Genomic DNA, 19,672 nt, shown 5'->3' with positions numbered 1-19,672 from the left:
CCCCCCGTTCCATGCCCCCCCCCCAGAACCGGGGATTGAACTCAGACCCTTGAGCTTTCCAGGCAAGCGCTTATTCTATTGAGCTATCTCCCCCACCCCAAAGGGTTCCTTCTTGAGTCTCCAATGTGCCACATCCCCGGCCCCTTTTCATTTTTTTTTCTGAGACACCCTCTTGCTCAGCCCAGAAGTGGTCAAAGCTGGGCTGGAACTTGGGACCCTCCTGCCTCAGTCTCCTGGAGTGCTGGCTCTGGGCTCTGGGGCTGGCTGCCGGCTGCACACTCCCGTGCATGTATGTTTCCCACTGCTGTGACCCTGCACTCCTGCTGGGGAGGGTGTGGGGACCGCCGTGGCCCAGGCCGGGGCTGCATCTGCTGGCCACCTTCTTGATGACAGTGCCCTGAGGTGGCCAGGGCCCTGGGAAGAGACAGGAGTGGTGCATATCCTGGACTTGCTTCTTCTTCCTGGAAAGCTGCCAGGGCTCCATCACAAGGGCCCCAAGGTCACCCCTGACCCTCGCAAGGCCTTTCCTTGGACACCATGGTTGGCTTAAGCTTCCGCCCTCTGGATCCCACACGGTAGAGGAGAATTTCAGGACATGGGCAGTGGGGAAGCTCAGGCCGTGCTGGTTCTGTGTGTTCAGACTGCATCCCAGAGCAGGGGCCTGTGACACCCTGCACGGCATGTTTGTGCCCGCCAGGAGCTGCATACAGGGTCTCTTTGGGTCCACATGTGTGGTTTGAGGACCAGGGCACCAGGGCCGGTGTCTGAGGCTCAGATCCCATTCCTGGGGCCTGGTGGTGTAGGTCTGAGCTGCACCCAGAGCCTCCTGGGTGGGGCCATGGGCTCCACAGTCTGGGCTGCTCTGCTGTTTACCCATGGGTGAGCTCCTGGCTGAGGTGCTGTGCGGAGGCTGGGCTGGAGGAGGTCACTGTCATTGCATCTCGCCCAGCACCTTCCTGCTCACCCTGGTTCCTGGCCACTGTGCTGGGAGCTGCATTTCCTGCAGCGCTTCTGCCCGTACTGCCTTGGAGCAGCCGGCTACGGACTGAACCCACGGGAACCATGAGCCAATGAGCCTCCCACCCTCAGACATGGTGTGGGCTACCTGTTTTTCTTTGTTTTTTTTGTCTTTTTGAGATGGATCTCACTACACAGTTCAAGCTGGGGCCTGGAGCTCACTTTGTAGCCCAGGCTGCCTTGAACTGGAGACAATCCTCCTGCCTCAGCCTCCTGAGCACTGGGAGGACAGGTGTGCGCCACTATACCTGTGGTGTTGGGTGTTTCATACAGAAATGGGAAAGTTGACAGGCATAGGGCTTGACCTGATGACCTGACCACCGCAAAGGCCCTTCCTCCTGAGACTGCCCCCAGGGTGAGAATTTTGGGGGCATCCACACACCCAGGCTGTGGTAGCAAAAAGGTCACAAAGTGGGCGGTGAGACCATGTGCTGGTGGAAGAGAAACCAGGAGCCATGAAGCAGACTCAGGCAGGGCATAGCAGCCCGGCGTCCGGATCTGTGTGGGCTGAGCTGGATGTGAGCAGGTCAGAGCATGAGACCTGGGGTGGGAGGCTGGCGCCTTGGTAATGCCTTGGCCAGGAGCCGGTGTACCCTCAACAGCAGTGGGGAGCAAGGCATGGGAGCGCACACCTGTAATCCCAGGTTGTGGGAGGCTGAGGCAGGAGGACTGAAGCGAGTTTGAGGCCAGCCTGAACTACACAGTGAAACCCTGTCTTCCAACAATAAATAAGTAAACTAAAAGAATAAAGGCAATGGGAAGTCTCTGGGAGGTCTCAACCAGGGCAGGAACTCAATCTGATCGACAAGTTCAAGCTACGTCTTGAAGCACGAAGCATTTGTTACAGCAGCCAGAGGGTGGAAATAAGCCACGGTCCGCCAACACATGGACGGAGAAACTAGCATTCCTGGCCGTGAGCAGGAACAAAGTGCCGCCCCAGGCTGTGATGTGGGTGGACCTCAAAACCATGACTCTGGGGCGCCAGGGAGATGGCTTAGTGGAATAAGCGCTTCCCTGGCAAGCACAAGGGCCTGAGTTCAATCCCTGGTTCCAAAAAAACCCCCCAAAAACCCCATGACCCTGAGGGACAGAAGTAGACATTGAAGGCCACATTGTGTGCCATTCTGCTTCTGTGAAGAGTCCAGAGCAGGGTCCTCAGGGACAGGTCAGTGGCTCTCACAGACCTGAGCGGCAGAACTGAGGCGTAACTGCTCTCTAGGCACAGATTTCCTCTGGGGTGGAGGACCAGGGTCCTGTTCCGGGGTCTGTGAGTGGTGTCCCTGCCCCAGCCACCACAGATGGGAGCGTTAGGGGTAGATGGGCAGAGCGAGCAGGGCAGCAGAGAATGCTAGGTGGACAGGCAGGTAGACAGATGGACAGACAGCTTGGTGGACTCAGGGACCCCACGTCACATTCTCCAGGCCTCCCTGGGGTGGACGTGTTTCCTTGTCTCTTGATTGCGGGGGGACAGCCACAAAGGTCTGCAGAGCTTCCGGCTGCCCAGAAGACTGGAGCCCTAAGGTGGGAACCTCAGCCTAGCACTGGGAGACCCCGAGCCCCACCCTGCCTCGTCAGTGTGAACACAGCAGAACTCTAGGAACTTCAGGAGCCGTGCTGACCCCACCACATCCGTCAGACCCTGGGGCGATGCTGCCCCACAAACTGCCTGGCTTGGCCAATGGTGCCAGGCACAGCGTCTGGAGGGCAACTTGATCCCTGTCTTCAGGGGCTCTAAGACCAGGGCCCTAACATGCCTGGCACACGGCGCTCACTCCCCAGACATGATCATCGGGCCATGGAAGCCTGAGGCCAGTGGGCATCCCAGGAGGAGTAGGGGCCCTGGAGCATGAGCAGCGTTCAGGGGGACCCAGAAGGAGGGACAGGAACTGCTTTCCAGGGGCCTTGGTTTCCATGGCAACTCCACTTCCTCCTTGGGATGCTACCACGCTGCCCCCATCTCTAGGTTGCAGGCCTGCCTGGAACCTGGGGTGCAGCATGGAGTCCGAGTGCCTTGGGCTTCCGAGTTCCCCTCAGAAGGCAGCCCTTTCCTTCCTTTTTCTCCTCCGTTGTATATCTTTGCAGGACAACAGGTTAAAGCAGGAGTGCTCTCCACCCAGCTATACCCCAGGCCTTTTCATTTTGTATTTTGAGACAGCTCACTAAGTTGTGAAGTTCCCCAGGCTGGTCTGGAACTTGCTGTCCTGCCTTAGCCTTGTGGAGCCCCAAGGTGACGGGTGTGTGCCACTGTGCCCAGGGGCCTTTGATCTGGTAGCAGAAAACTTGGGGCCTCTGCTGACGGTGTTTCCCATTCTCCAGGGCTCCAGCCCTTGCAAGCACCTTCTCCCTGCTTCTAGGAGTTTCTTGCTTTTGTTTGTTTGAGTCAAAGTTCAGCTGAGCCGCTCAGGCTAGCCCCAAATTCACAATCTCCTGATGCTGATAAGTCTATTTTCTTTCTGTGACTACAGATACATTGGAATTGGGTTTCCCTGTTTGTTTTTGGCTGATTCCTACACAAGCCTGAGTTTAAACTTCGGTGGATCGGTCTCTGTGACCAATTTTAAAATAAGCTTGCTTCGAAAAGCTTTGCCTGCTAAGGCCATACCTGCCAGCCCAGCACCCTGGGGCAGGGCAGGAGGGTCACAGGGTCCAGGCCAGCCTGGGAACTCGGAGGCCTTGTCTCAGAATATTTAAAAGGGGCTGGCTTCACATCTCGGTTGTGAGCTCAGGGCTCTGGCCGCCAGCCCCAGCACAGGAAAGAAACCCATAATGGAGCAAAGCCTTACCGGGAAGCAGCGATGTAGCCAAGCACACGGGCAACCAGGAGCGGGTCATGCGTCAGCTCTAGGCGGGCACAGAGCTGGTGTGTTGCCTCCTCAGTGGTGGGGGCCAAGGGGGCTGGCACAGAGAAGGAGGCCCAGCTGTGAGCCTCATGGAAGGCCAGCTGCAGGCGCCCCGGGTGCCCGCACTCCGGCAGGCTGGCCCACAGCAGGTCACGTTGGGCCGGGCTCAGCGTGCGCCCTGCTGCAGCCAGCAGGCGCTGCACCATCTCTTGGCCCTGGTCTGCCTGGAGGGGCCCCACCTCCCAGTAGGCATCTGGGTCCTGGAGTGTGGTTCGCAGGGCGTCCAGAGCGCCATGCAGCCCGGAACAGGTGGACAGCACCAGGTGCACTCGCGGTGGGCAGGTGAGGGGCAGCCAGGGGATGCCCTGCGAGCGGCACCCAGGGTTCAGGTCATCCATGGCATCCAGTATGATGACCAGAGACTCAAAGTCCCTGCAGCCCACAGTGTGCAGCAGGACGTGGAAGAAGTGGGCCAGCCGGGTGTAGGCCTGCAGCACCAGGGTGGGTGGTGCGGGCAGCCCGAAGGCCAGGCACAGCTGCAGACACAGGCTGGCCAGGAGCCTGCGGGCATCTGCACTGCCCTGTGATGTTCCCAGAAGCCGCAGCACTGTCACCGTTTTGCGGCCCAGCAGTCCAGCTGCCTGTTCTGCCAGCCGGCACAGCACTGAGGTCTTCCCGATGCCTGCAGCCCCGAAGAGCACCAGAGGGCTGTGGGCACGGTGGTCATCCTGCCGCAGCCGCTGGCCAAGTTGGGCCAGGAGCTCCTGGCGGCCACAGAAGACCCTGGTGGCCTGGGCACCCTGCCACAGGTGGTGGCGGATGTCCTGGAAGAGCCCGGCCAGGTCAGGAGAGATGGGCGGCCCCTCCCCAAGGACCTGCAGGAGCTGGAGTGAGGCGCTGGCCACAAACCTCTGCCCCAGCTCGCGCAGGTATCGCGCATGGGCCTTGTTCTTGGGGTTCACCAGGTCGCGGGCCCATGGCAGGCGGTGCACACTGAGTGCCCCGGGCCACTCCTGGGCCATGCGGTGCTTGAGGATGCTCAGGTGGCCCTGTGCGACCGCGTCCACGCAGCCATCGGGCAGCCGGTCCACCACGGGCAGCGCACATTCCTGCAGCAGGTGCCTGGCAAGCTCCGGGATCTCACGCAGCAGCACGGTGGTCCCCGGGGCACCACTCAGCACACCGCGCTCCAGCTCCCAGTGCAGCCCTGTGAGGTGGGGAGCGGCTGTCGCAGTGGGTGGGCACTGGGAGTGGGTTCAAAGGACGGCAGGGCTAACCTGGAGCCTTTGCACGAGGCTCTAGCTGCAGCTTTGCGTTGTACACTGAGCGGTGGTCTCAGTAAGCAGGCTGGGCTCAGACCTGAGGTCTTCCCACCCCAGCTTCCCAGAATGCTGGGAGGGTGGACACGAACCTCCACGCTGAGCTAAAATCCCCGTGGGCTCTCACCTGGAACTTGTGGGAGGGACCGTGAGTTTGAGTCTCTAACCTCTCTCTCTCTCTTTTTTTTTTTTTAATTTATTTATTTATGTGTGTGTGTGTGTGTGTGTATGTGTATGTGTGTGTGTGGCCAGCTCAGCCCACCAGGGGGCAGGGCTGGCTGGCATGTGGTGCTGGGGGATTGAACCGGGTCCCTTTGCTTTGCTAAGCTTGTTCTAAGTAGGTGCTTTAGACCACTGAGCCATCTCACCAGCCCCTCTAACCTCTCTTAAATGATGCCATGGCCATGGGACTGGGGACATGGTGAGGTAGTGCTGATCTAAACCTTTTGAGTTGTGTTTTGTCTCCATGAAGCCCAGGGCCTTGTGCCTCCCAGGCAAGTGCTTTATCACTGAGCCTTTTTTCATTTTATTTTTTATTTTGAGACAGGGTCTCACTAAATCGCTAAGTTGTAGTGGGGCAAGGTGGTGCACGCTGGTCCTGCCAGGACTCAGGCATCTGAGGCAGGAGGATTGCCACGAGTTTGAAGACAACCTGGGTTACACAGTGAGACCTTGTCTCAAAACAAACAAAACAATAAGAATGGGGCTAAGGACACAAAGGAGTCCTGGAATGTGCGGAGCAGTTGCTGAACATTGCGGGGTTCTAAGCTCTGATCTCAGCCCTGCAGACCATGACCCAAATCCCAGTACAGCCTCCACCTCTGAGCAGAGGCCTGCTCCGTTAGTTTCTTACTGTGGCGAAGGCTCTATTCGTACACACTGCTCCGCCCATATTGTGAAGCAAGCAGAATAGCCCAGCACCACAGGAGGTGGACCCCAAGTTTGAGACCAGCCTGGGCCACTTAGAGATTCTCTCTCAAAATAAAAGTAAAGAGGGGTAGGGATGGAGCTCAGCACTAAGATTCAGATCCAATCTCCAGGACCACAAAAAGTCCATAATAACTTTTAAAAATAGCAGGCCAGGGAGGTAGCTCAGTGGCATAAGTACCTGCCTGACAAGCTCAAAGTCCTAAGTTTTATCCCTGGTACCAAAAAAAAAAAAAAAAAAAAAAAAAAGTTTAAAAAAGAAAACAATATATTTAATGTTGATAATATCAGTTCCTACATTGGATATGTTGGTGGTACAAATTCCTTTTTTAATTTAATTTTGTCTTTTAGAAATTTGTATATTTGTTATTTTTACATGGTCTTCCCCCTTGTCTGTGGATTTAGCTATCTGAAGCCAACACTGAGCCAAAAATATAGAATTCCAGAAATGATCAACTCCTAAGTTACTTTTGTTTGCTTTTGTTTTTTGAGACAGGGTCTCACTATGTAGCCCAGGCTGGCCTTGAACTCACTTTACAGTCCAGACTGGTCTTGAACTCATGGTGATCCTCCTGTCCCAGCCTCCTGAGTGACAGGCATGTGCCACCGCACCCAGTGATTGCCTCGGCTGGACTGGGCCCTGCATTCCCACAGGCTGCCAACCCTGGAGATGCCATGCATCCCCAGGGCATCAGTGCTGCCCAAGGGAGGGTGTGTGCCTGTGGTAAGGCCCCCGGAGCACCCCTGTCTCTCAGCACATCATTCCACTTGTTCATTCTTTTTTCCAGTCCCAGGGACTGAACTCAGGGGCTGTCTTCTCTGAGCTACCCTTGAGCCTATTTTGTTTTATTTGAGACTGATTCTTGTTATGTCTCTCAGTTGCCAGGACTGGACTCAAACTCTGGATCCCCCTGCCTGTCCCTCTCTGAACGCAGGGATTTCAGGTGGGCACCATCTGCTGGGAACCTGAGTGTGCGGCCACGTGTCCCCAAGCGGGTCCCCAGCTCACCTGAGCGGTGGTAGCGCTGCCACTGCTCCTCGCTGATGAGGCCCAGCCTCCAGGCCTCCTGGGCTGCGCTGCACAGGACCGAGTTCAGGGTGGCCTCCTCGGGCCCAGGGGCCGCACCGGCTCCCACTGCCTGCAGCACGTAGCTGGCGGGGACCGAGTTCTCATCCCGCCGGAAGCAACGTGCCAACAGCTCCAGGTCTCGGGGCCTGGCGCTCAGCTGGGCCCGAAGGGCTTCCCATTCCTTCTCTTTGATGCGGTGGGGGATAGCGCAGGGGCCATACTGGTCGCCCACGAGTGCCTGCAGGACATGACAGGGGCCGTGCGCCATCAGCACTCGGCTGGGAACTGTGCTCTGAGACCCTGCGAAGGGCCTGAGCTGATGGGGGCAGCTACACTGGAAAGTGCAAGCCTGTCATCCTTGCACTCTGGGAGGCTGGGGCAGCAGGGTCTCAACTTCTAGCCCAGTTGAGGCACCTCAGTGACTTATCAAAACCCTGTCTCGAAATAAAGAATAAAAAATAAAAGGCTGGGGGTTCAGCTCAGTGTGAAGGCCCTGGTTTCAGCAGCCCCAGACCCCTTACTCAGAGACCTAAAATTTTGTACCTCCACAGCAATTCCCCCTCTTCTGTCTAAACTCCCCTATAAAAGATGCTCTTGCCCTTGCTCAGGGACAATGGTTTCTTTTGTCACAATGGTTTCTTTTGTCTTTGGCTCAGTTGCACCCAGTCTGCAATAAGTGCTTGCAATAAACATTTGCTTAAACTCTGCCTGTCTTGGTGGTCTCAGCTGCGCTTTGGGCTACCCAAACATCTGGTGCTGAAGCCCTGGAGGTTGCAATCCGCTCCTCGGAGCATCTGAGCTCTCTCTGAACCTGTGCACAGAGACTGCCTGCGGCAGCTTGCCTCTGACCCTTCCTCCCTGTGACTTGGTGTTTGTGCTGGTCTCATCTGCAGGTCGGGTAAGTGTCATCTACACCCCATCACCTCTTCCTGTCTGTCACTTGTCTCCGCTCCCTAACCCCACTCTAAGTGGCTTTCCGGGCCCAGCCTGAGTTGTGCTCCAAAAACCCAGTGCTAGTGACGCTCACCCCTGAAAGTCTGACTCCAAAGGCCACCTGATTCTGGGGACGCCTGGCTTGGTTGCCCATCCACTCACTTGGCCTCAAGGAACCAGTGGGCAGCATCCTTTCTCTCGCCTCTGTCCGGCTGGTGTCTGGAGCCACTGGACAATGGTAATTTACGCCCCTCTGTCCCCCAGCTCTGTGTGTTCTCACAGGCCCAAAGCTCTCTGCCTGAGCCCGGCCTGAAGCCAAGTGTTGTCTGTCTCTGTAACGCCAAGTTAGGTAACAGCTCCTGGGGGGCCCTCCACAGTATGTTGGATTTTTCAACTCTATGACCTGGACAATTATTATCATGGGCTGGGAAAGTGGTCTGAAGTCCCACATGTCCAGGCAGTTTTTGCTGCCTGCAGGCTGCCCCCCTCCGCACCTCCTGTGACCCCGCAAACTCATTCCCACACCCCTACCCGCTCCCTCTGTGAGTCAGCCTCGCTGCCAACCCCTCCTCCCACTCTCTCCTTTCCTCCTCTGCCTGCTGCTCGTCTCCTCTGGTGGGCCCTGCCCCCCACTGCCTCTCACCCCAGTCCCTCTCAGCCCCCAACCCTGCTCCCTAACTCCCTCTGCGTGAGGTCATCAGCATGAAGGGCTTTGTCCAGGTCCCTGTTCCCTTTCCCTCTCTGATCTATCTCTAATCACTCACCATCTAAGCTCCTTTCTCTCTGTCTTAGATACATTTTCCTCTTTGCTGAGACAAAATATCCAATGCCCAGTTGTGGAGGTTTCAGTCCATACCCAGCTGGCTCCAAGGCAGAGTGGCACATGGCAGAGGGTGACCATTCATGGCAGCAGAAAACAGCAAAAGCAATAAGAGCAAAAAAAGGAGGAGCAGCAGAGAGCAGGACTCTTTTTCTCCCTTGTATTGTGTGCAGGCTACTGGCCCAAGGCGAGCGCAGCACTCACACCCATAATCCCAGCACTGGGCCATGAGTCAGTCACGGACTAGAAGCCACCCCATGACTACATGAGGCTTTGGGGGCACATCTAGACACAAACTATATCACTCCTGGACACCGACCCGCACCTACATCCAAGAGTTTCAATGCCCAGCTCAAACCTATGACCTCACTTGGGATGACAGTGTCATTGTCATCCGCACCCTCTGCCCAAGGAGCAGGAGCAGGTCTGGACCCTGGCCTAGGCACATGCTGGTGATGCTGCAGACTGAGCCCCACCTGAGGGATGGTGCCTCGGCTGCTCTCGGCTGCCAGACTCAGTTGGGGCTGTAACCAAAGAGGAGAGGAGGGAACCTGTCCCACCAGGAGGATAAGAGATTACATGCTCACCTGCCTTGTAGAGAGTCTGAAAAAAGCAGCCCATAAGTCAGTCAATTATGACAAAGTTAAGGCGATTACTCAAGGTGGGGCTGAAGAGCTGGCTCAGCTTATGTCTGACTGGCAACCACCCTAAAAAATACACTACTCTCAATTCATAAAGCCTGGAGGGACAATTGATCCTTAGAATGCATTTTGTCACCCAATCCAATCCTGATATTCTCAAAAATCTCCAAAGACTTGAGACAGGCCTCAGACTCCGCAACAGGAATTGATTTCCCGGGCCTTTGGGGTCTCCCACAACCTGCCAGCAACACATCTCTGACTTAGTTACCTGCCTCCACTGTAAGAAGCCCAAACAAGATGCCAACAAAACGTCCAGGGGCACAAAGGCGGAATCTGCCCCTGTGGGACCCTGCTTTAAGCATCAACAGTCGGGCCACTGGGCAAGAGTGCCACAACTCCAAAACCCCTCCCAAAGCCATGTGCCACGTGTGGGGCCCTCACTGAAAACCAGACTCCCGTGGCAACCAGGATTGCTATGGGGGTCACCTCCTGGGCACTCCTTGGGAGAACATGGCTCTCTCTGACCTCATTGGTAGGGCCTCTGACTACTGACACACCCCAAAGCTCTCAGATACCCGCTGGAACGACACAGCTCCTGAACTTAGGGTCAGTCTTGAGACGGACAGCAAGATCACTTCATTCCTGACAGACAGAGGGGCAGCCTGCTCCACCATCCCTTCTTTCCCAGGCCGCTCCTTTAGGCTGACATGTCTGTTGTGGGGTTTGAGGGCTTCACATCTAGGCCTCCCACGACTCCCCCACTCCCCTGCAAGCACAGAACCACATGGCCTCCAGCGCTTTCCTGGTCATCACATCCTACCCTGCCCTGCGCCTTGGGAGGGACACTTTAGCAAAACTGCCCACTGCTCTAACTGCCCTGGGTCCCACCCCAGGCCCCCTCTGCCGTCCCACTCTCCCCTCCCTGCTCCAATCCCTCCCCGATAACTTCCCCCTCCATCACCCTCGTGTCCGGGATACCTCTACTCCCTCTGTAGCCACACACCGAGCTCCCTCCTCATCCTCTTAAAGACGATCACTGTACCCCTCAGCACCAATGCCCTGCCTGCCTTGGCTCCCAAAGGACAAAACCTGTCATCACCCAGGTCCTCATATGTGGCCTCCTTGTGCCTGTCAATTCCCCTTCAATACCCTCATCCTCACTGTCAAAAGCTGACAGGTCACACCACCTCACCCGAGACCCCTGAGCCACCAGGCAGCCCTTGCTCCCTCTCGGCCCCACAGTCCCCTGCCCTCGCTCTCTGCGCCTCCGCCCTGCCCCCCTCCACTGCACCATCCAGATCTCAAAGATGCTTTGTGGGTTCTTTGTGATAGCTCCTGTGTCATCCGACTTTTATCCATAGAGTCTTTGCCTACGACAATGTCTTCAAGAGTTTTACTTAGGGGGCCGGGGAGATGGCTCAGTGGAATAAGCGCTTCCCTGGCAAGCGCAAGGGCCTGAGTTCAATTCCCGGTTCTGCCAAAAAAAGAAAGCAAAACCAAAAATAGGATTTTTTCTTAGTCTATCTTCCAGCAGACTTATTGAGTTTTATTTTAATATTAGATCTTCAATTCATTTCGAATTTAGTTTAGTGCATGGTGAAAGACACAAGTCCAGTTTCTATCTTTGGCATGCGCAAAGCCAGCTTTTCCAACACTTTTTTTTTTTTTTTTTTTTTTTGTATTTTAGGACAGGGTATACAGGGTCTCACTGTGTAGATCGGACTCGTAGTGATCTGCCTGTTTACAGCCTCCCAAGTGCTGGGATTGCAGATGCGTGCCACCATGCCCAGTCTCGATTGCCGTCTCAGCACGCCTCAGGAGTGGGGCCGGCACAGCAGGCCAGGGGATCGAACTCCCGGCCCCTGCATCTGCCTAAGCAGGCACTTTAATCCATCCAGCACCATTTATTGAAAAGGCTATCTTTCTTCCAGTGAATGTGTTTGGCAACTCTGTCAAAAATAAAGTGGTCAGGGCTGGCCAGATAGCTCAGTGGATTAAAGCACCTGCTTAGGCAGAAGCAGGGGCTGGGGGTTGGATCCCCAGCCTGCCATGACGGCCCTGCCCCCAGGGGTGCCCTGAGACCTGGATTGAGACTGGGTTTCAACCGGCATGACATGTGCCTGGGGTGGCGTGTGCCTGTAATTCCAGTGCTTGGAAGGCTGAAAAATAGAAAGGATCACTACAAATTCAATCTGGGTAGTGAGACCCTGTAGATCCTATACTAAATACATTAAAAAAAAAAAAAAAAGAGTCGAGGTAGTGGACATCCTTGTCTTGTTCCAGATTTTAAAGTTTTGTCCATTTGGTATGATGTCGGCTATCCATTTGTCACAGGTGTCTTTTATCAGATTGAGACAAAGGCCATGTGTTCCAATTTTCTGTAGCGTTTTTGTCATAAATGGGTGTTGAGTTTTGTCAAAAGCTTTTTCTGCCTCTACTGAAATGACCATAAGACTTTTGTCCTTGGCTCTGTTGATGTGGTGTATTACAGTGATTGGTTTACATGTGTTGGCCCATCCCTAAAGCCCTGGAATGAGCCCTGAATGGTCATGGGTGTAATCTGCTGACGGTTTCCTGCATTCTGTCTGCCAGTATCTTACTGAGGATTTCTGCATCTATGTCCATTAGAAGATTGGCCTGTAGTTCTCCTTTTTAGTTGGGTCTTTCTCTGGTTTTGGTATCAGGGGATGGCTTGTTTCCAGGAATGAATTTGGAGGTACTGCTTCCTTTTCAATTTCATTAAAGAGTTTGAGAAGTAGTGGTGTTAGGTCTTCTTTAAATTTCTTGTAGAACTCAACAGTGAATCTGTCAGGGCGTGGACTTTGCTTTGTTGATAGGTTTCTTTTTTTTTAAGCTTTTATTTTATTTATTTATTTGGTATAGGATCTCACTACACATCTGGGACTCATAGTGATTCTCCTGTCTCAGCTTCCCCAGTGCTGAGAGTGCAGCTGTGTGCCACCACACCTGGTTTTGGGCTGTCTCGGCACACCTGGGGGCTGGCATGACTTGCGCTGGAGGATCAAACCTGGGTCCTTGCACTTGCCAGGCAGGCGCTTAGACTGCTGAGCTATCTCCACAGCCCTGTTGGTAGGCTTTTAATTACATCTTTAATTTCATTGATTGATATTGGTCTACTTAGAATTTTTATATCTTCTTGACTCAGCCATGGTAATTCATATCTATCTAGGAATCTGCCCATTTCTTCTACATGTTCCATTTTATTAGAATACAAGAGTTCAAAGTAGGTGTAGATGATCTTCTGGGTTTGTGCAGGGTCCATTGTGATTTGACCCTTTTCATTCCTAATTGCATGGATTTGAGTCTTTCCTTTTTTTTTTTTTTTTTCTTTGACAAGGTCAGATGAAGTTTTGTTGCCTTGTTTGTTTTTGGTCTTTTTTAAAAATTTTACTGGGCTTTTTTTTTTTTTTTTGGTTGAATTGTGTTTTAGGGGAGGTTTATTTCTTGCTTTTGGTGCAAAGGACCAAACCCGGGGCTTCCAGCTTGCTAGGGAAGCCGGGTTCTACTGCTGAGCCAAATCCCCAGCCCCAAGGGGTTTTTGATATTATTTAATCTTTCAAAGAATCAACGCTTTGATTCATTGATGCTCTGTGTTGTTTTTTAGTCTCTAATGCATTCATTTCTGCTCTGATTTCTATAATTTTCTCCCTTGCTGGAGCTTTTGGCTGAGCCTGCTCTTCTTTTGCTAGAAGTCTGAGGTTCACCATGAAGTCGTTGTTTGCACTTGCTCTGTTGTCCTGGTAGAGGCTGAGGTTTGTGTGAGATGTTCCCCCAAAGCCTCATGAAGTGTTGGGGGTGGTGGTGGGTGTTTCTAGAGTTAAGGGTGTGAGTGCTACACTGGCCCTGGGGCGGCAGCCTGCACACAATATAAGGGAGGGAAAGTGGTTTGCTCTGTGCTGCGATGAACTCAGGACCTTGCACTTGCCTGCAGGTGCTTATGCCACTGCGCTAGCTCTCCAGTCCTGCTCTCTCCTTTTGCTTTTTCTACTGCCATGAACTGCTGCCCTCTGCCACGTGCCGCTCTGCCTCGGAGCCAACTGATTATGGACTGAAACTTTCACAGGCTGGAAGCTAAATAAACCTTTCCATCTTTAATTTTGGGTGTCAGATATTTTGTCCCAGCAATGGGAGAAAAGTAACCAAGACATGGGTATTCACTGCTATAAATTTCCCTCTTAGGACTCCATTGTGTCCCATAAATTCCAGTATGTTGTACTGTACTGCCATTATCATTTCTTGTACAAGCTGTCTAATCTTCCTTCCTCTCTCTCTCTCTCTCTCTCTCTCTCTCTCTCTCTCTCTCTCTCAGGCTGGCCTTGAGCTCATTTTGTAGCCCAGGCTGGTCTCAAACTCGCAGCGATCCTCCAGCCTGAGCCTCCCTAGTGTCGGGACTACAGCTGTGCACCAGCTTGCCCAGCCAGGTTTCTGCTTTTTCATCCGTGACCCACTGGTTGCTCGGGGGATACTGCTTAATTGCTCCGTGTCTGTGAAGCTCTGTGGCTCCTTTTGCCACTGGCTTCCAGTTTCATTGCTCTATGTCTGACACTGCTGTGGTTTCAAGCTGGGTCCCGACCGTAGCCCAGTTGCCTTTCTATGGCAACTACTGGACCTCATTGTCAAGGCGTGGCCTCCGCTTACTGCTCTCAGGCCCCTGTAGGCCATAGCGATTTCTGCCCACGATCCTGTGCCCCCACCTACAGTTGTGTTTGGGGCTCTGCCCTCTCACCTCAGGCCTTCTGCTGGGAGCCCACAGTGCCTGCCTTGCAGACTGTGGGTCTCACAACTGTTGTGGCCAGAATGGATACACAATGGTTACAACTGACATGGTAATTGAGGCCCAAGGACACACACACACACACACACACACACACACACACACACACGCCCCACCTCACAACAGGCCAAACCCACAGCTCTGTCCCCCTCACCCTGGGAAAGAAAAGCAGAATTAAAGTCTACACAGACCCAAAATACACTTTTCACGGCCTCCACAGCCACCCAGCGCTGTGGGCCGAGAGAGGGTGTGTTACCACCAGGGGATTCTCTGCCACCAATTCAAGCCAGTCCCAGTGTTCCTGGAGGTGGCCCTCCGGCCTGAGATTGTGCAACGTAGGCAGCACCCGCAAAGCCTTCTCCCCAGCAGGCAGGTGGGGTCGCACCCAAGCCTTCTATGGATCACAGGCACTCACCTCCTCCAGGGTCCCTCCTTCCTCCTCTCAGACTCACCAGCTTCCTCCTCCCTCCAAGAGGGCTGCAAACCCTCAGCCGTTTACCCAGCCCCTCACTTCCACCCTCCCCCAGGGCTGCACTAGCACAAATCTCCCCCCACACACTGTGTGTGTCGAGAGGGCCTCTGCGTCTCCCCAGGCTTCCTCCGACTCCCTCTCACCCAGCCCAGGACTGGCAGATTGACTGTACACTTAGGCTTCGAGGGACAAATTCAGCATCTGCTAGTCTGGCTGGAGGCCTGGGCGGACCGGAGCACGATGTCCCAGCCACCCCTGAAGAGGCTGACGCAGGCGCACTGTGCATCACCCCTCACCATGGCCTCCCCACCTCAACCCAACCACACAAAGGGCCAGCTTTCACTGCCCGAATAAACCTCGCGCTCTCCAGGGCTCTCAGAACAGACCGTGCCCCTGCACGCGCTACAGGCCCAGTCCTCGGGAGAAGTGTGAACAGCCAGTGACCTAATTGCAAAAACTACCACACAAAACTCTTCCTTCAGCTAAAAAATATTGGTGACCCCTGCTCTCTATACCTCCCCTGAGACTCAGGGCAGCCCCAGCAAACCCACAGCTACAGCCCCCAAAGTTGCTATCAGCAGCTCCTTTCTTCTGGGCCGGCAGTGCCCCTGAAACGGACCCCTGGTGAGTCAGAGGACAGAGCCAAAGGCCACGACTCTCATCTACTTTTCCTGACATCCAGCTATGGGAGGATGACCGCGCTGGCCATCCATTTTGATAAAAAGCATTGTACACTCAGCTGGGCAGGGTGGTGCATGACTGTCATCCAGCACTCGGAAGGCTGAAGCAGGAAGATCGCTGCAAGTTTGAGAGCAACTGAGGCTACATAGTGAGCTCAAGGCCAGCCTGAACGGCATGATGAAGCCTGTCTCAGACACACACACACACACACACACACACACACACACACACAAGACAAAACAAAAACGACCCTCTGGGACCTCTCCAGTAGAAGTCCCCTTCCTCACTCTCCTCAGCCTCTGCTTAACCACCCAGCACCCAGGCTGCCCTGTGTGCTGTACCCCCTCCTTGCACACATTCAGGCCTCTGCCCTCAGACTGGCTCCAGGTGGCTCTGGTGGCCCTGACTGACTGCCCCAACTGCCTGGAGTCCACAGGCAGCGTAGGCCCAGACAGTGCCTGGCACTACCCTCTTGCAAGATGGTAATCCTGGCTGACTCCTACTAAATCCTCCTGACTGCCACTGGTTTGAGATTGTTTGATGGCCCCCTGCCATCCCCCACCCCCGGGCACACCCATCCCCCACAGCACAGGGCACCCACTTCCGAGGCACACACTTGGGACCCCAAGGCCAGCAGGACACCACGCCCACAGGCTCCGGTGCACAAACACCAGCACATCCCAGAACCCACAGCCGCAGGCATAGAAATCTTTTTTCAGGCCACCCAGTGTCTCTCCAGAGGGGGCTCTCCTGGAGTACCCCGGGACACTTACTCCGTCTATATGCATCCTAAACCCCCACTTTCCCTGTGGCCTCTGGAACGCCGCACCTGAACACAGTCTGTGTCAGTGTCGGGACTCCCAAGCATAGAAGCAAACTTGCAAACGTAAAGTCCTGGTTCTGTTCACCCTGCCAACTTCTGTACCTCAAATTTCCGCTGTGGATGCTCCATGAACTGACACATGGTCACTGGCCAGACACCCCAGCTGGGCCACCACCCTACTGATGCCTCCTACTGCCTGGCCTAGAGAGTGCCAGTAGGACTTTCCTTACACTGGCAGCATAAAACCCCAGGCACAGCCCAAAGCAGTGAGCAGCCTCTGCTCCCATTGTCACAGGGGGCCATCCTTGCCACCAGCACAGGGCAAAGGTGAAAAGAGGGTTCTAAAATAAACACTTTATGACGCACAATGTTGTCACAGGGGGCCATCCTTGCCACCAGCACAGAGCAAAGATGAAAAGAGGGTTCTAAGATAAACACTTTATGACGCACAATGCCTAAATGTACCAGGGTCTTCTGGCTGCGCGGAGCTTCCGCTGATCTCTGCCTGCCCACATAGCAGACTAGAATGCGTACCCTGGTGTCCCAGCTCCCACAGGCAAGCTGACCCATGTCAGGTGACACCCACAAGCCCCGGCACTCAGGCCCCACCAGTAGGCCTTGGAGTCTCTGTGGGCATGGGGGCGCCAGTTGGAGGGGTGGCTTCCCTGCCACATCCCACCAGCAGCTCTCAGATGTCAGAGGGGTTCAGGAAGATTCCCAGTTCGTCCTGGCCTTACAAAAGGAAGTGGACCCCCTGGCCCTGGCGGCTACAGGAACAAGCCTCAGGAGCCGAGGCAAAGGGTAGCTTCGCTATGGGCTGAGGAAGGGGCTTCTTCCAAACAGGCTGGACATCCTGGCTTCTCCCCGTACTCAAGCCTCCAATCTGTCTTTCTACGGCAATTTTTTGGACCTTGGTAATGAGACTCCTAACAGCTCTGGTCCAAGGACAGGTGCGACCCAAGAAGTCCAGACAGTGTCTACCGCTGGCCGTCTCACCACTGTCCCAAGCTGACCTGCAGCAAGGACCACGGATCACCCCACACCCTGTCATGTCGCCGCCAGCCAGCCCTTTTCCTGCTCATTTTCTTCTGTCTCTCTTTCTGGGGTGCCTGAGCCTCCCCCAGTCACCCTTGAAGAAGTTCTGGGAAACAGCTCCCCACCCCTCTTGTTTTTCTATAACAAAACAGAGGGGGATGTCAGGTCCCTGAACCAGACCCTGCCCAGCCAGGAAAGGAAAGCTCCATGTAGATCTGTCGCTCGAACCCGCAGGAGCCGGGGTTCGGCAGCAAGCCGGCAGCCTACGCACGATGCAGGGCAACCAGCAGAGAGCTGATTCCTTGGAAAAGCCACAAGAGACACACTGTGCCAGCCAGCACCCCCATACCCCACACTGTACTGTCTGTCACCTAGCCTAGACCCCCTGCTCAGAGACCCCGACTTCTGCACCCCCAGCAATGCCCCCTCCCCTCCCCAAACTGCCCTATGAAACCTGCTCTCGCCCCTTGCTCGAAGCCAGTGATCTTTTTGCCCTTGGCCTAGCTGCACTGGGATTGCGATAAACCCTCACATGTCGCTTAAACTCTGCCTGTCTCAGTGGTCTCGACTGTGCCTCGGTTTACCCTCACACCTGGGTTCAATCCCCAGTACAAAAAGAAAAAAAAAAAAGAAGAAAAAGAAAAAGAAAAAAGAAAAATGTATAAGCAGAGATAGGTCCCTGCATGTGTTAGAGTCTGAGATGCCAGATAGCTGGCGGGAAGTTGGTTTTATTTATTTATTTATTTATTTATGTGTGTGTGTGTGTGTGTGTGTGTGTGTGTGTGTGTGGCCAGCTCAGCCCACCAGGGGGCAGGGCTGGCTGGCATGTGGTGCTTGGGTATCGAACCGCGAGCCCCTGTGCTTTGCTAAGCTTGTTCTAAGTAGGTGCTTTAGACCACTGAGCCATCTCACCAGCCCTAGGTTTTGTTTTGTGTGGTCTTGCTTTTGAGATGGGGTCTCATTGTGTTCCCAGGCAGGCCTCAGACCCCTGGGCTCAGTCCATCCTCCTGCCTCAGTCTCCCAAGCAGCCAGGAGGCACCTGTGCACCACTGCGCCTGCCCCAGACAGGCGAGCTTCGACTCCCTCAAGGGCTTAAGGAGACTGGATATGTTTAGTCTCTTCCTGAATCCCTCCTGGGACAGCTCAGGAATTGGCCCAAGGACATCGGGAAGGAAATGTGATGGTGGTTGAGGTCAACATGATGTCACCATTGTCAACCCTAATGAGCACAGGTTGAGGCAGAAAAGCCCCTTTCATTCCATTTTTATTTTTCCAACCTGCCTCATATAATGTGGCCTCCTCACTTGTTTGAGGATGCCTGAAATTTACTTCCTGGTTCTTCACCCACACCAACATTTTTGATGTTTCCATTTCCAAGCCCCACCTGGTCCCCCAAATTCTGGGACTTGCCCTTCTCTATCAAAAACCTACAGTTCTGATTCTGTGCTTCCCACCTATACAAGCCTATAAAAACCCCAGGCCACCTTGAGGGAGGGGCTGGCCAGGCCCACAGTGTGAAATGCAGCTGTTCACTGCCTCCTGATCCTGGGTGTCTCTTGGTGTCTCTGCTCACTGTGACAAGGAAAGCAAAGGCAGGGACTTGAGCAGGACGGGCCTTGGCAAGACAGGCCTTGGGTAGGCAGGCGGGACGGGCCTTGGGTGGGACATGCTCTTCTGCAACCTGCTGGGCGGTAGTATCACACAGGGTGAGGACCACAACCCTGCAAACAATGCTTCTACAGTGGAGTGTGGTGGTACACTCCCACTGTCCCCACACTTGGGAGGCTGGGCAGGAGGGTTGGCAGCTTGAGCTAACTGAATGACTTAGACCCTGCCTCAAAATAAAAACTAAAAGCTGTGTGTGGTGGCGCAAGCCTGCCATCCCAGCACTCACGAAGCTGAGGCAGGAGAATTGCTTGAGCTAACCTGGGTTATATAGTGAGCTCAAGGCCAGCCTGAACTGCACAGTGAGATCCTGTCTCAAAAAGACAAAAAATAAAATAAAAAAATAAATAAATAAATAAATAAATAAAAAATTAAAGGTTAGGGCTAAAGCTCTGCAAAAGTCTAGGCTCAGTCTCTGGTATAAGAAAGAAAGGAAGAAGAAAGAAAGAAAGAAAGAAAGAAAGAAAGAAAGAAAGAAAGAAAGAAAGAGGAAGGAAGAAAAAAAAAGAAAAGAAAAGAGGTGGCACAAGCCTGCAATTCCAGCACTCGGGAGGCTAAGACAGGAGGATCCCTGTGAGTGTGAGGCTAGCTTTGACTATGAAGTCAGATCCTGTCTCAAAAAAAAAAAAAAAAAA

The 19,672-nt window shown here is 54.1% G+C and overlaps 1 protein-coding gene across 1 annotated transcript in view; it reads right to left on the bottom strand.

Moving 5' to 3' along the window:
* The window catches only part of Nwd1 (NACHT and WD repeat domain containing 1), a 41,062-nt gene that overhangs the window by 19,500 nt on the left and 1,890 nt on the right, over positions 1 to 19,672 (bottom strand). The window contains exons 3-4 of the mRNA XM_004647380.1: positions 7,113 to 7,410; positions 3,801 to 5,064 (exon numbers count right to left, since the gene is read on the bottom strand). Coding sequence (XP_004647437.1) covers positions 3,801 to 5,064; positions 7,113 to 7,410 — 1,562 coding nt within the window. The remainder of the gene's footprint in view (positions 1 to 3,800; positions 5,065 to 7,112; positions 7,411 to 19,672) is intronic.

This window comes from Octodon degus, unplaced genomic scaffold (assembly GCF_000260255.1).
Source record: "Octodon degus isolate 3935 unplaced genomic scaffold, OctDeg1.0 scaffold00304, whole genome shotgun sequence".
NCBI classification, from domain to species: domain Eukaryota; kingdom Metazoa; phylum Chordata; class Mammalia; order Rodentia; family Octodontidae; genus Octodon; species Octodon degus.
This window is presented reverse-complemented; position numbering and strand designations above follow the sequence as displayed.